Source organism: Typha angustifolia, chromosome 13 (assembly GCF_048772165.1).
Source record: "Typha angustifolia cultivar Huaian chromosome 13, ASM4877216v1, whole genome shotgun sequence".
Lineage (NCBI taxonomy): Eukaryota > Viridiplantae > Streptophyta > Magnoliopsida > Poales > Typhaceae > Typha > Typha angustifolia.
The window spans coordinates 4,656,679-4,674,570 of record NC_133251.1 but is presented as its reverse complement, the minus strand read 5'-3'; the positions used below and the strand labels follow the sequence as shown (position 1 = coordinate 4,674,570).

Below are 17,892 nucleotides of genomic sequence, written 5' to 3'. Positions count from 1 at the left end.
AATAATTATTCATAAAATAAAAACCTTATTTAAATAATAATAAACAGAAATATATATTTTAGAATTAACCACATTTCTAAAATAAAAGAAGCATTAAAACCTCACCTCCCAACTAGGCTTAGAGGTTGAGGTGCTCCTCTCTTTGTCCTTCCTCGGCTGCCGTCCTTCTCCTCGGCCGCCGACCTCCTCCTCCTCCTCCTCCTCCTCCTGAGCCTGAAAGCATGGGTTGGAGCTGAGCTTGGGGATGCACATCCCAGTCTTGACACTGAAACGGACAGTAGGCCTAGAAGATCAGTCCGAAAGGTGACGTGATCTTGATGAACAAGGCTAGCATGCAAGATACGGCGTATAATATATATGATCCGACCAAAGAGACTCCATTACCGAGAACGAGAGAGAGAGAGAGAGAGAGAGAGAGAGGTGTTACTTTATAACGTATAAGTATCGGATAGCATGTAGGTTATCCAAATATGACAAGAAATAGGTTTTTATATTATATCTCAAACTATATATATATATATATATATATATATATATATATATATATATATAAGCGACTTCTGAGAGCGTGTAATCGTGTTTAGTGTCGACAAGTATACAGATCAATTTTCGGATATATATATATATATAGTAATGTAAGGAATTATGATAGCATAATTAGCAAATGTATAGTAGTGCAAAGTATAAAAATAGTCTTTCACATCACTATTTTCTAATCTTTCAGACTAGATGTGCAAATATTAATTGGAATATTATTCGTTAGTCCATATTGTAACAGTGTAAATTGTTCGGATACAAATAGGAATACAAATATTAAAACTCGATATGAATTCGAATCAGGTCAGGGAGGCATACATTAGTAACATCTAATGGTCAACAATTTGATACCGAGTTGTAGGAAACCCTGGGAAAAGAAAAAGATATTAAACCCTGGCAGACCCTAGCATCCAGATGCTCAAGAAAATATATTCAACCAACCTAAAATTTTTCCAAACATGACATAGAAGACAAGAATTACTTTGAGAAAAGGCCACTTCTCTATGCATCAGTAATCACTTGAATATCAATATATGACAATCGAATTTTGTTAACATATATGGAAAGAGAAAAACCAGAATTGTGTATTGCAAAATAGCCCTCTGCTATCTTTAATACAAAATTTACTCTTACTAATCACAGATATCATCGCCTCCATAATACTGTCATCATTCAATCACAGTAAATATGTTGGCATGAAAGGAATCTGACGGGATTAAGGGCCTTCAAATCGAAACATATGAACCCTTTCAGACTGATTAATCTCGAGAAGCAGATTGAAAGATAAAGAATGCCGTCAGAACTCCAACCAAACCAGTACCAACCAGCGCCAATGTAGGCAATGATGCTGCTAACCCAAAATTCTGTGTAAAAAACAAGTTGATAGCAATTTCTTAGTAGCGCACATTGGAATAATATTAATAATAATAAGCCATTCATCTTTTGCTCTTTGTAAGTTCCAATCAACTACACAAAGACCACTATTATACTCATGGCAAACCATCCAAACTAAAATGTGATCAAAGGCCGACTAGATAGAACACCGATCTTGATGAAACATTCACTAAAATTAATGAGGTGAAGCACTACAAGCAAGCAAAGAAATTAGTAGATGCAGGATGTATGATCTAAACAAGGATAAGCAAAAGAAACCTAGGAGTCAATCAAGATATCCAAGAACCAGAAAAGAAACATAGGAAAGAGCAATCAATAAATGTTAGTGGTGATACATATCATGAGAAGAATGTCAATCTAGGATGAGTAATTTTAATCGAGCATCGTAACAGATTAAGCTAAAGATATCTAATCCAGTGATCAATGTTGAGTCTTGTCATAACACGAGCATGATTACTCCCCTCTATCCCTCCTAATTAAACCACTAATTTACTCTAAGAGATCAAAAAGAGGGTAAAGAATGAACATTGTTCCTTCCTAGTACTACGCATTTAATAAAATGAGTAACTGTTAATCACACTAAATATCTAATCCAGTGATCAATGTTGAGGCTTATCATAACATGAGCATGATTACTCCCCTTTATCTCTCCTAATTGAACCACTAATTTACTCTAAGAGATTCAATGAGGGTAAAGAATGAACATTGTTCCTTCCTAGTACTACGCATCTAAAGGATTGTGCTGTTGTAATTTGCATTCACCAAGGGGTGATTTCACTATTTACAAAGAGTCCATACCTCTAATATTCCTTTCCCGGTTGCTATTTCAACAGTTATTGCACTTACAAATCCAACCATTGCAAGGCGACTGAGCCATACATCTAATCCATTGTTCTCGTTTGTGCCCTGCTCACACCTTATAGACAGCGAGATTGCTTGTGATTGAACTTTCCTTCTGTTGGAGGTAATCCAGAAGACTGCAAACAAGCAAAAAAAATCACAAAAGAAGAACAACAGGCATCAAAGCCATTACCGGAATATACTTAATTTCACAATAGAGGCATAACAATATATAACTTACCTTCTCGAAATTAGATCATAATAGAACAAGTAGAAGAAGTTGCTTTATATGAAATGCTGCTATATTTATTTATTTATTTTTCATTTGAGAGGTAGATATTGCACCTAAATACCGATGAAACATAAAGCATGAAAATTCGGATATATAGATATAAGCTAACCTTCTTGTTCCAGTTTCCTATTGTGATCGATACAAGAAAGAAATATAAACCACCCCTTGATTACTATAGATCAGATCAAGTCATGCTTCAATTAGGTCAAAAAATGTAGAATCCTAAAAGAGTATGCACTTAATTATTCGTACGGCTCCAACAATTTCGGCAGAATTAGGTCAAATACACTGCGCATTACCAACTTCCGACAAGAAAGGCACGGATTAACCCTAAAATCAATGAAAAAGTTCAACAAAAAAATTTTTTGTTTCTTGTTATGAATAAGAAAACCCACGAATACAATACTAGGGTAGTAATCACAAAGCAAAGTTTCTAGGGGGGGAAGTTCCAAACTTTCGTTATCGATGGTTCATTTCATAGCGGAATACTAGTATTCTACCAAAGTTAGAGCAAAATGGAAGAAATTTAACCGTGGGAGGTGCCACGCTTGAAGGAAGAAGCGAGCACCGAGGTGGAGCGAAAGGGCAGAATCCTGGGATAGGAGCCGGCTTTGGTGGTTCCGGCCACGGAGCTCGCTGAAACCAGAGACACCAAGAAGTTACTAGAGTTATACGGTGCAGGACTTCTCTATTTGTGTGTGTGTGTGTGTGTGTGTACAGAGAGAGAGAGAGAGAGAGAGAGACGTAGGAGAGAGGAGCAGCATGACGAAGTCGAAAGGAGAGCTTGAGCCATGGAGGGATGGAGATAAGATCAATGGGGGAGAGTGGAAGCACTCGCGCTACGTAGCCCCTTTTTGTTAATCTTCTTGCGTCTTATCCGTACTTCTTTATTAGTCTAAAAGACAAGGCTGTGATCGTTGCTCCGCGACCTGTTTCAGTATCCATCCACAAATTTGGGAATGGATAAACAAGCAATTAGTTGTCATGCTCGGGTACTTAAACTAGAACTATAGTTTCGACCCGGGCCAATCGGGCTGAGCAGTCTGTTCGCCAGCCCGCCCACAAGTGTGTCAAGCCGGGGTAGAATAGCCTAAGCCGTTACCGCCCACCGGCCCACAAGAAAGTGGCTCAAGTTGGGCGAGATGCTGAACGACAGAAGCCATCCTCCGTCGGGCCGGTGGCAACAAGCTGGTGAGGTGATTGCAGCTTATGTCGACGGAATAGAGGTTGGGGAGCTGGGAGAAAGGAGGAACAGAGCCGGGTTAGGGTAGTGAGGAAGGAGAGGGATGGCGAGGAACTTGAGGTGGGTGAGATTGGAGATTAGGAGAAGGGAGAAGGGATGGGGCCGACGAGATTTGGGTGGTGATGGAAGAAGAGGGTGCGGAGATAGGGGAGGGAGGCGACGGAGGAAGGGATGGGGCCGGTGACATCGATTGGGTTCTTAGAAGAGGGAGAGGTCGGTGGTGGTGGCGGGATCCCACGAGGCGATATGGTAGGCGCTCCGCCTAAGCCGGAAAGCCTTCGATAGGGGGAGCTCAAAGAGTAGCTCAAGGATGAGGCGGCGGTGGAGGAGCTCTTTTAAGACGCAGTCGAGGGTGGGGAACTGGCAGAGTTGGTTGGGCCATATAATCATCTCCCAACTGGAACAACTAGTTTGTCTAGCTGTAAGAATTTGTTAGCCTTATTAGGTCTTTTGCTGTAAGAATCGAGCAGCATTAAATCAAACAATGGAGATTAATGAAATAAATACTTAAAACACAAGTAAAAGGGATTCAAGCTGCCATGCATTATTTCATTAAATTCTTGCCCTTTCAACACTTCGCAAGATCCATCATAAAAAGCCAAAGCATGTTTGTCTCATATCCAAGTATGAGTTGGAAGAAGGAAAAAAAAAACGAGTGAACGTGTCTAAAATTCCCAGAGATCCTTCAAGAATATAAACACCCCACAAATACCAAAATCATAAAGGAAACAGGGAGTCTCATCATCTTATGGGCCAACTAATCAGCAAAAGTCGTAGGGAATGGAAAAATTGCAATACTGCTTGAAATAATTTATAAACAGAAAGAAGGCAATTACGGGTTACTACATAAACTGCCCAATTTCCATTCATACAGATTCAACTCTTTGACACAGAAACCACATACAAGGATGCCATTTGTATATCTGTTCGCATACGTGCATGCTGTTCTAGTGACTATCAACTATCAAGCACTAACATAGGCAAGGCAGCTGGAACATCGGAGAGGCGATTTGGTGTATGTACAGCAAGAGCACCAAGAAGCCGATTCAAGTTATTAATACCACATGCCTGATTGGCACAGTAAAAATGATAGAAGATAAATATCACGACATTAATTGGGGTCGCGCTGTTGCCAGTGTACTATCCCATTAGGCTGCTTTGAATGCGCTTCAGGCTGGGGCATATCACGCGAAGTTTATCAAAATCCTCAGCATTTATCTGCCAAGAAGGTTAAAATTGTTCAACAATCCAGAGCTTAAAACAAGGAAGATCAGGAAAATAAATAAAATTTTCAACTGGATAGTATATCCATGTATTCCGAACAGCAAGCATACTCCATGAGGAAGTCCTAAAACTAGAACCGCACATATCAAGAAATCTAACCTTCGGGCAGGAGTGAAGGTTCAGGGTCTCCAACACTTCACAGTGTGAAATAGCCGATTCTAATTCTTCCTCTTCCAGCATGATGCAAGCCTGCAAGTCATTATTCAAAAAGGAGAAAGCAAACACATTCAAAACCACAACAAAAAATGAGAAAAAAGTGACACTTTATCTTGTGGTTGGACAAAAGACTGTATTTGGATCAGGAGTAACTAGACACCTATTCCTGCATTGGTGCATAAACATATTCTAAAGTAATGTCACTATGTACATGTTATAAAAAACAATCTCAAGAATAGCTGGCACTCTGTGAATTTTCCTTATGCCTTGACTTCATCAGCCTAAAGCAGATTGAGACCACTCAGTGTGTGCTCTACTCGCACACACCGTTGACAGTAACTACTTTTCCAAGGGAAAATTCTCGACAAGCAGAATGGTACCACCAAGTAGACTAATCATGTACAGGTAAGACAACTAGCATTCATAACAAAATCACAGAATTGTAACAATCCAACCGTATCAGCCATGAGAAATTCTCTATTAGTATAGCACCAATTCTCCAGAACATCACCATTGCAGACAGTGATGACCAGAAACTACCACGCAATGGCACACGGAGACCACTAACAAAACAGGAACTAAAGACTACTAGAAAATATGGAAAAGTATAGCCCATTTATAATCTACATCATAATATCACTGTACCATGTGAAACCAGAGAGAATTAATAAAACCGTGGAACAAATTCGATAGAAAAAAGGGGCACTCAGCTGAATGAGGCTCCCACCTATGCAGGGTAATGAGAGAAGATGTATGCAACCTTATCCCATTTCTGAAGATGTTTCCAGAATTTAAAATCGTAACTTCTCATAATCAACAAGCAAGCCTCACTGTCACACCAAATGGCCCCTCGATAACAAAAAATAGATACCAGCAGACATGTGGAAGGGCATTATAAACTGTCTGAACACTCAATGTTGTTCAACATTTTGTAACAATATGATAACACTAACAAATTTTCAAACTGAAGTATGAAAACGTTTGCACCTTCGGGCAGGATAAATTACCAGAAGCTGGAGGTTGGTTAGTCTTGGACAATCAAGCTTCAAAACCTCCAGCGAACTACAATTGCTGCATAATAAGTAAAAGTGCATACTAAGTATCAGTAGATATATACAGGAAAGTATCCTGGGTATACATAAACAGGGCTGGAAACAAAGAAAAGGATCAATGGAAAACTAACCTCAAATTAAGAGTGCAGAGATTGAAACACATAAGGTCCACTTCCTTCAGATTAGTTGACAGATTGAGATTTATTTTGGACAAATGTAAACAATGTGCCGTCAATGGAATGAGAACTTTCTTAATATTCGGACAACCAGTACAGTTAAGAACTTCAAGCAAACAATCAGACTTCTTGAATGCCTCATTGTTCTCCACAGGAATAGAGTTGGATGGACAAATATCAACTGGCATCTCAGATGAATGGTAACCGCTTGAGCCCCACACCAATTCATTCAAATTTGTACAACCATTCAAGTTCACATGAACTAAATTAGTGCAGCAAGCAAGAAGCTCCAGTATAGCAGTCTGCCCAACAGATGAATATGACAAATCTAACTCTAGAAGTGCTGGAAGCGCATCTTCTTTATAAAGAGCTTCTAAAGATGAATCGGTGAGGTATTTGCAAGCTGACAGCTTTAATATCTGCAAGAATATATCGATATATATAGAGATCAAAACATGTAGAACTTTCAGAACTCGGTCGTTTCCATCATAATCCATGTACATATATGTATGTATATCAACATCTATTTACCAATGAAAATAGAGTTTTGTATACCAAACCATGCTAACACAAAGAGAATTTTGCTCGCTTTGAAGGTGACGTACTAAAAGGACTATAAACGAATGTGTAGTATTTATTCATCTAAGAAGCCTAAAATAGTCCAATAACACAATTTCACTGGTATAATCAACTCCACCGCTCAAGCAAATGAAGTTCATATTCCGTAAGTAGTATAATGATGATGGTTTTCAAATTTCAATGATATTGTAGTTTACAAAAACCTAAACAAGAAGCAATTACCATTCCAGTATATCATGCAATGTTTTGCAAGGAACTGTAGTAGTCCAAAAACAACTATATGACAAATATCAACACATCATGACTGTATATAATGTCCCAATCTCTAATAAATTTGTACCTGCCATTTCTTAGTTATGCCCTACACTGGTGCATACATACCTGGCAGACAGCCCCATTTGCATGTTCAAGGTTCTCGGTATCCAGGAGGAAAGTACTACAAAATATTATCTATCGGTTTGTTCTCCAATGAGAACTGCATGGAGAATTGTTGCTCCAAGAGTAAAATATGTTATTTGAGTTGACTATTCAAGCCTAATCAAACAAAGCACCAAAGAGACTGAACTACCAATAATCACGAAAAATCAAAAGCCCACTTCAAACAATATGAATAGAAGTCTCAGTGCATTAGGTTCCAGAAGGAAGGAACTAGAAGCAATACAAGTACAATGCTTTAGTAACTGAAATGAGAATGTATATGAGACAAAAATATACTTTTATAACTACATGCATGAGAAAAAAATCCACCTTTAACTGCGAACAACTATCAAAAACAGGTCTTAAGTTTGTCAAGAATGTATATGACAGATCAAGCAGGGTTAACTGTCGAAGCCAATGCAGAGAAGATAAGCCGTCAACCCCTATGGATAGGCATGATGACAGGATTAGGTACTGAATGTGAGGGCATGAAGCTGCTGTTTTGGACAATGAATCATCCAGGAGCTGCCTGCAAAAGCAAGAGATGGAGAATTCAGTTGAATTGCAGCAACAATAAACAAGGAAACATGAAAAGACAACAAAACCTGCAGAAGGAGGCATCCAACGATGTCAAGCGAGGACAATTAATTGAAGCCTGAGAGAGCATGCCACAACCCTTCAGTTCCAATATAGACATTTTGGGAGCTTCAATCTGTAGAATACTCAATTTTGGGCAAATTCCCAGATTAAGAGACTCAAGACCAACCTATAAATAATGCATCTCGTCAGACTAAAATGGAAGTAGCAAAATTTTACATCTTAGGATAAAACATAAACGCATAATTGTACTTTTTATAAGCACAGATGCTGCCATAAGGTATCCACAAGTATGTGAAGGTAAATCTACATATTACTTCCTTCCAGTGAAGAATATAAAGGGAACTTTGTGTTAACAGAAATTACAATATTGGAACTTTATTTAATATTACATCCAGCATGAATGTCAGAAGGTTCATGACTTCATTCAATGATAAAAATTGATTCTGCAAAGAAAAGCAAATAATGCAACGAGACAGGATTAAGCTACCATACAATAGCATAGAAAATAAAAATAAGACAGGAAAATATAGATGGCAAAAGGACAAACCAGCCTTTGGAGCATCTATGCTGTAACTCAAAGAATGACCACTCCTTCATATAAATGGACCCCTAACTCACTTAGAGTCGTATTCGCTAAGAAATACCTACTTAAACATGCATAGTATTTAACAAGACGGCAATTCGCATCAATAATCATCACAAATCATACACATAGCTCTATATTAGGTGTGACAAAGGTTAAAACTTGATAACCCTTTGTATTAACTGCAAGATTAAAAGCTATACTTTGGTTGTTTGATCTAGTTGCCAAAGCCCAATGTCATAAAGCACTTCCGACAGTTTGCTGAAAATCCTATTAATTCCTATGCTACACATGTTGCTGCACAGATTACCTATAAATGTATTTATTAGATTTTAACTAAGCATAATGCACCAACTATATCATCTCTCATTTCTTGCACCGAAATCTGCCTCCCTTCTATTGAAGAGGTGAGACAATTGCACAAATGGTTCATGGTTGTATGCTGTATAGAATGCATCTCTTGTCAGTGTTTTTCAGGTATGTGCGGTTATGGTCGACAAATGGGGATCTTTCTTTTTCCTTCCAAAAAGCAATTTAGTGCAAACAAAGAAGCCATCAGCAATAAAAGCGAGGACTTCAAAAAAGAAAGTAAAGAGGGCTAATAGGATAAAATGTATCTTTGAGTACACCAGTCACCAGCATGTTATTCTACAAATCTGGTTCTTTATTAAGACAGATACTAAGAAAATCACTCCCAATGAAAAGCCAGCAGTCAACAAGATAAATGACTGTCAACTAAGAAAACCACAAGCCAAAAAAGGTGGTCAACTTACTGGACAGAATGATGCTTTTTCAAGATGATCACAACCGTCAAGATTTATTTTTTGAAGATTTGGACACGACAATTCAATGAAAGTCATTGAACGACAATCGGCAAGTGAAAGACTGATCAAAGAACTGCTGCTGAGTCTGACCATGCTCAAGCTCTGAGATACACAATAAACATATAAATGAAATGAATGAACAGAGACTCAAAATAAGCAAATAAATTACATGACAGACAATTCAGATAGCAACATCATATGAAAAAACAAATGAAATGAACACAAAAGGCATACAAACTTGGATGGGAGTTGTCGCAATAATATTAAGGCCAAAATATTCAAAAATAGAAGCAGGAGATCAAGAAGAGCTCTTACATTTTAGTACATCCAAGGAGCCAAAAATAAATTGTCATAAATTCTAGTTTACTAGAGTAATTGGTAAGACACAACTCAACAGAATGACCTACTTCCAACTTACCTCCCACCAAGCTGGATAGGACAGGAGTAAGTACGTACACAAATAGCAAATAGAACAACACAAAAATTGTAGCCTCGAGTCTTGGCTTCATGAAATATCTCCTTTTAAGGGAGATAACAAGATAATTTTATCATATGCATACCATCAGAGTCCATAATCTACATGATGACAGCTTCCTAGCTCGATCATGTCTCCCGCATATCGTATCAAGGTCATAAATTACCTTTATATTGCACATAACAAGTCAACCAATTCATGTACTCTTGGATCCACCAGCACTCAAACCTCACTTAGGCATATAGTAAGTCCAAAGGTGTTAAAATAAGTGAAAGGAGGAAAGCTGTTTAAGTCAGGAGGCAGAAAAAAGACAAATTCAAAGCTCAAAAGGAAAGGAAAACAAGAAGCGTTCAGCAAGTACAACACCTTTAGATAAAAGTATGTCCAGCTATTGAGTGATATATACTAAGTATTCAGGCAACTATAACAACACGCAATGGACTCTTAGACTACCTTCCTTGTAACAATTAAGTCCAATATTCTGAGGACATAACAAAACTCACAAGGAAGAGAGATGATAAGTATAGAGTTTATTAGGTGTTGCACTATCAATGAAGCAGGACAAAAATGCAAATGACATAAGTTAATATAAATCAATCAAAGCCTACCAAATAGAAGTTCGCAGAATAAGCATGTAAAAAAATGTGCTCTATGGTCACCGGCAAAGTGTGTTGATTTCAAGACAATGACTCGTATAGTCATATCCTATCTAATAAGCAATACAATAGCTCTACATTCAACAATGAAGGTTCTCACCAAAAAAAAAAAAAAAAACCAACAAAAATCTAGTCTAACAAATACGAAAATGAATGCTATTTATTCGGTACTAAGGTCGAATATACCAGTAAACATCAAAGCAATAAGACAACACATCAGATAAGGTTTAAGATAATGTAATCGATATGTTGATTACTGTAATCAAGATCAGACCAATGAAAATCCCACACTGCTGATACTGAATCTTTCACTGCCCATTCTGGAATTCTAATTAAATATCTGTTTTGAAAGCCTAATCAGGAATTCTACTTAAATATCTGTTTTGAAAGCCTAATCAGGAATTCTACTTAAATATCTGTTTTGAAAGCCTAATCAGGAATTCTAATTAAATATCAATATTGGAAATTAGATCTGAAAACCCTAGGATCACAGAATATCAAAACAAGCTATATATAACCAATAGAAGCTCCTCCATCCCCCAAGTAACTTGAAGCCAATGAAGACAAATCTGCTTAAACAGACCTTTTCGCCAAAAATTAAAGAATAAGTGCATAAATACATTTTATGACAAACAAAAGCACAAAATAAATGCCATTCACATGATCCGGGTAGCCAATGAGACCTTAGATTAACAAAAAAGAAACAGTATATAACAAGATTTTGCAAAATTGGAAGAAGTGATCAACCTCGCAATTATCAAGAATCAACGATCTGAGCATTGGGCAACCACCTCCGTCACTAAAAACTTCACAAACTGAATTTGTCAAAGACTCACAATCACTGAGGTCCACCTCTATCAAATTGTGGCATTGCAATGACAAAGTAGATAAACTTTCTTGCTTTTGCAGCACCAATTTCTGCGCAACCAAGCATCACCATTCTTGGAATCTCAAACTTCGAAAGAAGAAACACTAAATACACCAGCAAACAAGTCATTAAAAAAAAGACTAACCTGAAGTGCATTTGATGTAATGCTTATGCGGTGGAGCGCTGAACATCTAGAAACTTTGATGTATGAAAGCACAGGACTCCGTAAATTCAAATCAACAAACCTAGAAAGATGCAACAAAATTTAGCATCGAATTTACACAGATCAGCCTCACATAAATGAAAGAAAAGAGGGTAGGGAGATTATTTCATACTTGCGTAAGTGTACAAGGCTTATATTCCGAAGGTGTGGCATATCAAGTGATACAGAAGTTAACAGGCCACAATTATCAAGCTGCAATGCCTGCATAAGTTATATAAATGTTATTAAACTAATGAAAAATAAATAACTAAACTAAACTTCATAAAGACAGGCAAACTTGTAGAAAACGCTCTAACCTCCAGCATACGACTATGAGATATTGCAGACATAGAAGCTGCAGTTATCCCCTCACATGTGTGAAGTTTCAAATCTATCAACATTGGAAGTCTGACAGACTTTGCACAAGGATGATGAATACGTCAAACTTGAGCTTAACAATAATAAAACAAAACATGTGGTAGAATATCAAAGGGAACAACTGACCTCAAATGAGATGTTTGGACAATTAGACACATCAAGAACACAAAGATTAGGACATGAAAAAGCAATTTCACGCAATGTTTCATCGCTGAGACAAGAACAGGATGACATATCTAGTGATGCCAATAATGGACACGACGTAGTGGCTGATCGAATTGCAGCATCAGAAAGCTTATGGCAGGACGATAAATCCAACTCATGTAATAGAGGGCAATGAAGCAAGGCATGAGCCATGCTGGTTCGCTTAAGCGACAATTTTTGAAGCTGAGGACATCTGCAAATCAGCAGAGTAGAGCATTTGAATAAATAGATTGAAACTAATATGTTTGAAAATAAATAATATATCCCAGGCAAAATTGGACATATTATCACCTGACAGATATACGAAGTACACGGCATTTCACGATGTGAAGATCATGCAATTTGTCATGGTGTACACTTATCTCTTGGATGCCATTACCAAGAGATGCATCACATATGCTCAAAGTGGTCAACGCAGGGCATTCAGTCAATGAACGAAAAAATTCATCACCTAGTTGTCCCCTTTCTAGAAATATTGTTTCAAGACGCCTAGCGAAAATTTAAAGGCGTGAGAAAATAAAGCAAATAGGAGGAAGTACATGCAATAAAAAGGGGAAAGAAGAATAAGAAAAAAGAAGACCTCAAAGAAGTCATTGCTTCCATAACGAGCACATCAGCATTCGGAATGCCAGACATACTCAATTCTGTGGCATTCTGATACCGGCGGCAAATGGTCGCAACTGAAAAGATGATAAATCAAAAGGCATTGAAGTGAATACATTTAGTTTCTTGAAAGAAGTATGGCAGTACATCAAAGATCCCAGCTAGCTTAGTTCGTAAAATATCATGCTAAACATAACAGAAATTGATGTGCAAATGGCAGACTTATACAAGATGTCAAAAATGAGCATAAGATAAAGGTATTGCTATAAGGAACAACCCCAAAATAGATGCACCCACTGGATACTCCAGAGATCAATTTTAATGAAATGAGGCTACTTTGATTCATTAATAAAAAATAACCAGCCGCTACTCCAAAGTAATCACTATGATATCTAATGAGTAATCAGTAAAGTTTAACAAACTGTAAATATTAATGAATCAAAGTGTAGCAATTATTTATGCCAGTAGAACAGAAGAAATAGATCTGCGACATTGAAAAAGTAGGACTTTCTAGTTATATTGTATAATCAACTAAAATTTGAGTAGGATTTTTATTAAACCAAATTTGTTTAAAAACTAAAGTATTTTAAGCAAGATAATTTTAGATTTGAAAATTATAAAGTAAGCATTAAGTTTACTGAATTCTATAGCTCTTCTTCTGCCTTTTTTCTCAAGTCAATCCTGTTCCTCCTCTTTCTGCCTCTTTGGATTCTAGTATTCTCCTAGTCCATTTTTTTATACATACTTTGAATCTATAACAGCATTATAATATGGTTAATTATTATTGTTTACCCATTAACAGTGTATGTGTAAGTACAGTCAGAGTAATATTAGCATGTAGTCCAGTAGTAACAACAGAGAGCACACAATCTCACTGAGAAGAAAAGATAAGGTTGAAAGCATACAGTTGTGAAAGGATATTCCTGTATTCTCAAACTTCAAACACCTCCAGAAATCCTCATGTGCACTAGCAGATAACCATTGCTTGCAGGTTGCGCCTGCTCTACATAGATCTTTTTGACCCAAGAAAGAAAATATCTGCAGCAACTTATGTTATATCAATATTTTCTGTTCAAACAACCAGCAATAACTGTAATGTAATGAAAAGAAAAAACAAAGTTTGATAGACATATACATAAAGTACAGGCATACCAGGTGCAGTAGATCATCCGAGAGGTCCATCCTAATCTCAATGTCTTCAACATTTCTAGAACCAGAACTATTTCCATCAGCACCCCCACCATCAGTAGCATCCCTGGGTTTTTTGTCATAACTATCATTCGAAAAAAGGCTCAGGTAGTATGCCATCTCATTTTCTGACAAAACTGATGAACTTTGGGCATTGTGTTCCCCAGCATTTAGCAGAGCAGATGCTTCAGCGCCTGAGGAAGATGCATCTGTACAGTGGCACGCCCTAGATAGAGAAAAGTGAAGTGAGGATTCTATCAAATCTTTGCTTCATAAAGACAGGTTTACAGCACTACGCAAAAATATTTTGACTCCTTGGAATTTTGGAAGACATAAAAAGATTATAAATATCTTTGCTTCATCGCCATCTTTACCATTATTCAAGATTTTCTCCAAATCCCAGCAATATGCAAAAAGTAAGATCTCTGTAGAAAATTAGATTGAAGCCATTCATTTTTACTAGGAAGTTATCATCATCATGCAAGCCTTTTTCCAAATTCCAACAACAAATCTGTAGTTGAGTCTCATAATTGGTATCCTAGTGGTGAGAGACCTGCTTGCCAAACAGGGAGGTTGGGAGTTCAAATGCCCTCAGTGATGGTTTATGGTTTAATCAGGACACCATAGGTGGAAACTCTCTCTTTTACTCAAAATAAATAACATATGAGCCTTAGAGCACAATTTAAGTATGAGAAAGCTCCAAAAAAGGTGACAAGCTATTGGCATGACACGTCAACCAAAAATAGACCACTACAATTGAAGCAAAATTCATGACCAAGCATGAAAGCAAGGGAGGGACTTGCCATAAAAGTTGCAAGCATAGTCAGTATGTAGAGTTACTTTGTTGATCACAATCTAGGTTTATGCTACCAGAGAGCAATCTTCAAACTATTCTTATGGGAACAGTCTATAACAGTACTCAGAAGGAGAAAGGCAAGTGATTTTTTATTTATAAATTTTCTTTCACATCAAAAAACCAAATTCTTCATCCATGGGCTTTATAAAACTGCCTTCAGTGAGTCATAGATGAGCCAAAGGGCCAAATGGATCTCAATCCTATAAACATTGGTCATGTACATAAGAAAATGTTCCGTGGGCATAATAATAGGCTTGCATGGCTATCTTTGAAGAAGCCTTGTCAAAATAAAGCTGTGATCCCCTTCAGTGAGGCTGTATAGGATCATAGATGTCATACAGGCAATGGAGCCTAATATATCTCTCCTGGCTGATATGAGATTCTCAAAAAATACCATGATTTGAAGTTTGAGAGAGGAATTAAAGTGCCCTTTATATAAGAAACTTGTGCGATACTAGGGTAAATATGATGTTGCAACCAATGTGTGACAAGAGGACAACTAAGAGAAGAAAATAATTTATAGTCCTCATTTCTTGTCAAAACAGAAGAGACGTACATTAACAACCAGAATTTGCACACAGAAATAAATTATGCATCAATAATAAGAAGCGAAAGAACTGATCTAAAAGCACCAACGAAGAACTCACTCGCCAAAGTCGATAACTTTCGGCCTCTTGTGCTGAGAATCGCGCTCCATGTCCCAACCACCGTTTATTCCAAGCACTTCAGGAAAGTCCTCATCTTTCAGAACCAGTTCTGGTGCGAGAGGAACAAATGCACGCTCCCCAAGGCGATCCTCTCCCAATGCTCCAAGACGTAATGACTGGAGAGGCCGCGAGCTCCCTACGCCCTGCTCTCGAGTAGGGTTCCATTGCCTCCTCCTCACCTTCCATCCTCTCCTTCCCAACGAAAGCCCTAGCTCCCATTCAACCAATTCCTCTTCCTCCTCCGGTTCCAGCTCCCTGACCTCATCATCCCCGCCAACGCCATCATCATCCGCTACAGCCTTCATGCGCCGGTCCGCCATCCCTGACGCGGTAAACCCTAGCCCTAGCCCTAGCCCTAGCCGTAGCCCAAGCACAAGGATCGCCTCACGTTTCCATGAATCCGTCCCTCCTGCGGACATCTCGGATCCCCACGAATCGGTCTCCGTCAAACCCTAATTCCGCCTTCCGCATCGCGGCCGATCAAAACCCTGTAGCCGGACCGATCTCCATTAGTAAACATCTCAAACATCAAGCAAAAGAAAAGCAATCTCTCTTCAAAAGAGGCGCCCCAAAGGTGCGATCTTTACCTGATTTGGGGGGCAAAGTTAGGGTTTTTTACCTGGAATTAATGGGAAATTACTGCAGCGGCTTGATGGATCTTCTGAGATCCCCAAATCTCTCCCCCCCCCCCCCCCTCTCTCTCTCTCTCTCTCTCTCTCTCTAGAGTGGAAGGAATGCGAGACGTCCCGCACGGAAGAATTTATGTCTCCGATTTTTTTTTCTCTTTTCCTCTTTTTCTCTTTTCCTCGTTCTCTCTCTAGACGTTGCTATTTTCCACGCTCGCCTTTTTAAAACCTCGCCGGTTTCGAGGAGAGAGTGTGAGAGAGTGAGAGAGAGAGAGAGGAGGGTAGAGGTAGGATTTTTTTTCTCGGGTATTTTGCGAAGAGGAGACGTTCTAATGCAACAGATTAGAAATCAAATAGTACAAATTAAGTATACGCAGTGACGTGGCGAAATCACATCTGTTGGTTATTTGTTTGGTTCCCCCTGCTCCCGCCACGTAGGCGGCACCGTCCAAGGAGAATGTGGCAGAGCGTGTGGGTCCCAGGTCTATGTGAGATGATGCAGGACGGAGGTCTCGAGATCGGCTCTCGTGTTTGGGTCTCGTGTTTGGGTTCTGGAACGGCCGGGGAAGCGCGGCACGTGACTAGGTCTCAGGTGATTGGCTGGAGCTTTAGTAGCTGCTTTTGGTGGGAAGCGGGAAGACGGGGAACGGGTTACGGTGTGAGTCCTACACAGGGAAGAGGCCATGTAGATACCAACAAGAGTGATTTGTCTAAAGGGTAAATCTGTAAATGTCTCCTATTATAAACTTAAAATTACGTTTATTTTTATTTATTTTTTTATATATATCATAATAACTAAATCAACCTCTAAAAATTTATTACTATAATAAATTTTAATTATACTATTACGATATAAAATTTATTACATATCAACCTTAATATTTACGAAAATTTGAACTCGCCTCTATCATCATGGCTGCTGAGTGCCGCCTGATGTTAGGAAAAAATAATGGAGTACTCCAGGTGTTACTCTTAACATAATATATGCATTTATGAAAGAATAAATGAGAAGGTCAAAATCATTTAGTAAGTCCATGCAGAGTAATGACGCCGAATTATTGGTCCAATTGACGAGGCACACAATAATGTTTCATACAATCTTGGGCACATCTTAGATAAAACTTTGGATTAAATATATTTTACCTTATTTATTTATGTCTAAAATTATTTTGTCTTCCGATAATACAAAAAAATCTTCAAATAAATTTAAAATATCATATAATAATATAATATTAAAAAAACTCTTATATATGCAAGTAAAATAAAGGCAGTCGAATGCGTTCAAATGTGTTGACTTGTAACTCAGTAATTTTGAATGAAAGTTAGGATGTATTCAAAATACTTTGATTTAAAATTTTTTAAAACTTAAATTTTTAATGCCTTTAAAACTATATATATATATATATATATATATATATATATATATGTAAATTACTTTATTTCATAACTAATATTTTTTTTTAATATTCTTCATTAAACATTTCTAACATATTATAACGTATACATAAAATTTAAACACAATACATAAATAAAACTCTATTTTGATAATTTGCAAAAAAATACACATAAAATCTTAGATATATGTTATTTTAGTATATATTTATTTATTTATTTTATCACACATAATATTATCACAACACATCACCACTACC

General features: G+C 37.7%; 2 protein-coding genes across 2 annotated transcripts; both read right to left on the bottom strand.

Annotated features, from left to right (window-relative positions):
- Window positions 1–1,014: 1,014 nt before the first annotated feature.
- LOC140773183 (stress enhanced protein 1, chloroplastic-like) lies at window positions 1,015–4,152 on the bottom strand. The gene is made up of 4 exons (XM_073115614.1): window positions 3,308–4,152; window positions 3,095–3,199; window positions 2,230–2,408; window positions 1,015–1,400 (listed from the first exon to the last, which is right to left on the bottom strand). Exons 1-4 carry the CDS (start codon window positions 3,354–3,356, stop codon window positions 1,296–1,298), a joined length of 438 nt encoding a protein of 145 aa, XP_072971715.1. The 5' UTR covers window positions 3,357–4,152; the 3' UTR covers window positions 1,015–1,295.
- A 435-nt stretch (window positions 4,153–4,587) lies between these two features.
- On the bottom strand, window positions 4,588–16,515 carry LOC140773181 (F-box/LRR-repeat protein 15). The gene is made up of 18 exons (XM_073115612.1): window positions 16,234–16,515; window positions 15,555–16,102; window positions 14,016–14,277; window positions 13,769–13,901; window positions 12,841–12,940; window positions 12,552–12,749; window positions 12,183–12,453; window positions 11,996–12,094; window positions 11,812–11,900; window positions 11,622–11,721; window positions 11,356–11,526; window positions 9,427–9,579; window positions 8,076–8,236; window positions 7,801–7,999; window positions 6,430–6,893; window positions 6,254–6,317; window positions 5,190–5,279; window positions 4,588–5,024 (listed from the first exon to the last, which is right to left on the bottom strand). The coding sequence occupies exons 2-18, from the start codon at window positions 16,031–16,033 to the stop codon at window positions 4,947–4,949; spliced, it is 3,111 nt and encodes a 1,036-aa protein (XP_072971713.1). The 5' UTR covers window positions 16,034–16,102; window positions 16,234–16,515; the 3' UTR covers window positions 4,588–4,946.
- Between the last annotated feature and the right edge of the window lie 1,377 nt (window positions 16,516–17,892).

Bases quoted from the DNA above. Each gene is read 5' to 3' on its own strand.
- LOC140773183 (XM_073115614.1), bottom strand. From the start codon at position 3,356: ATGGCTCAAGCTCTCCTTTCGACTTCGTCATGCTGCTCCTCTCTCCTA. The intron at 3,200-3,307 runs GTCTCTCTCTCT...CTCTGGTTTCAG, and splicing joins ATGCTGCTCCTCTCTCCTAC to CGAGCTCCGTGGCCGGAACC. The intron at 2,409-3,094 runs GTTAAATTTCTT...GCTTGTTTGCAG, and splicing joins CAAGCGTGGCACCTCCCACG to TCTTCTGGATTACCTCCAAC.
- LOC140773181 (XM_073115612.1), bottom strand. From the start codon at position 16,033: ATGTCCGCAGGAGGGACGGATTCATGGAAACGTGAGGCGATCCTTGTG. The intron at 12,454-12,551 runs GTGATAATATGT...GCTGATTTGCAG, and splicing joins GTACTTCGTATATCTGTCAG to ATGTCCTCAGCTTCAAAAAT. The intron at 5,025-5,189 runs GTTAGATTTCTT...CCTTCTTGGCAG, and splicing joins ACCTTCACTCCTGCCCGAAG to ATAAATGCTGAGGATTTTGA.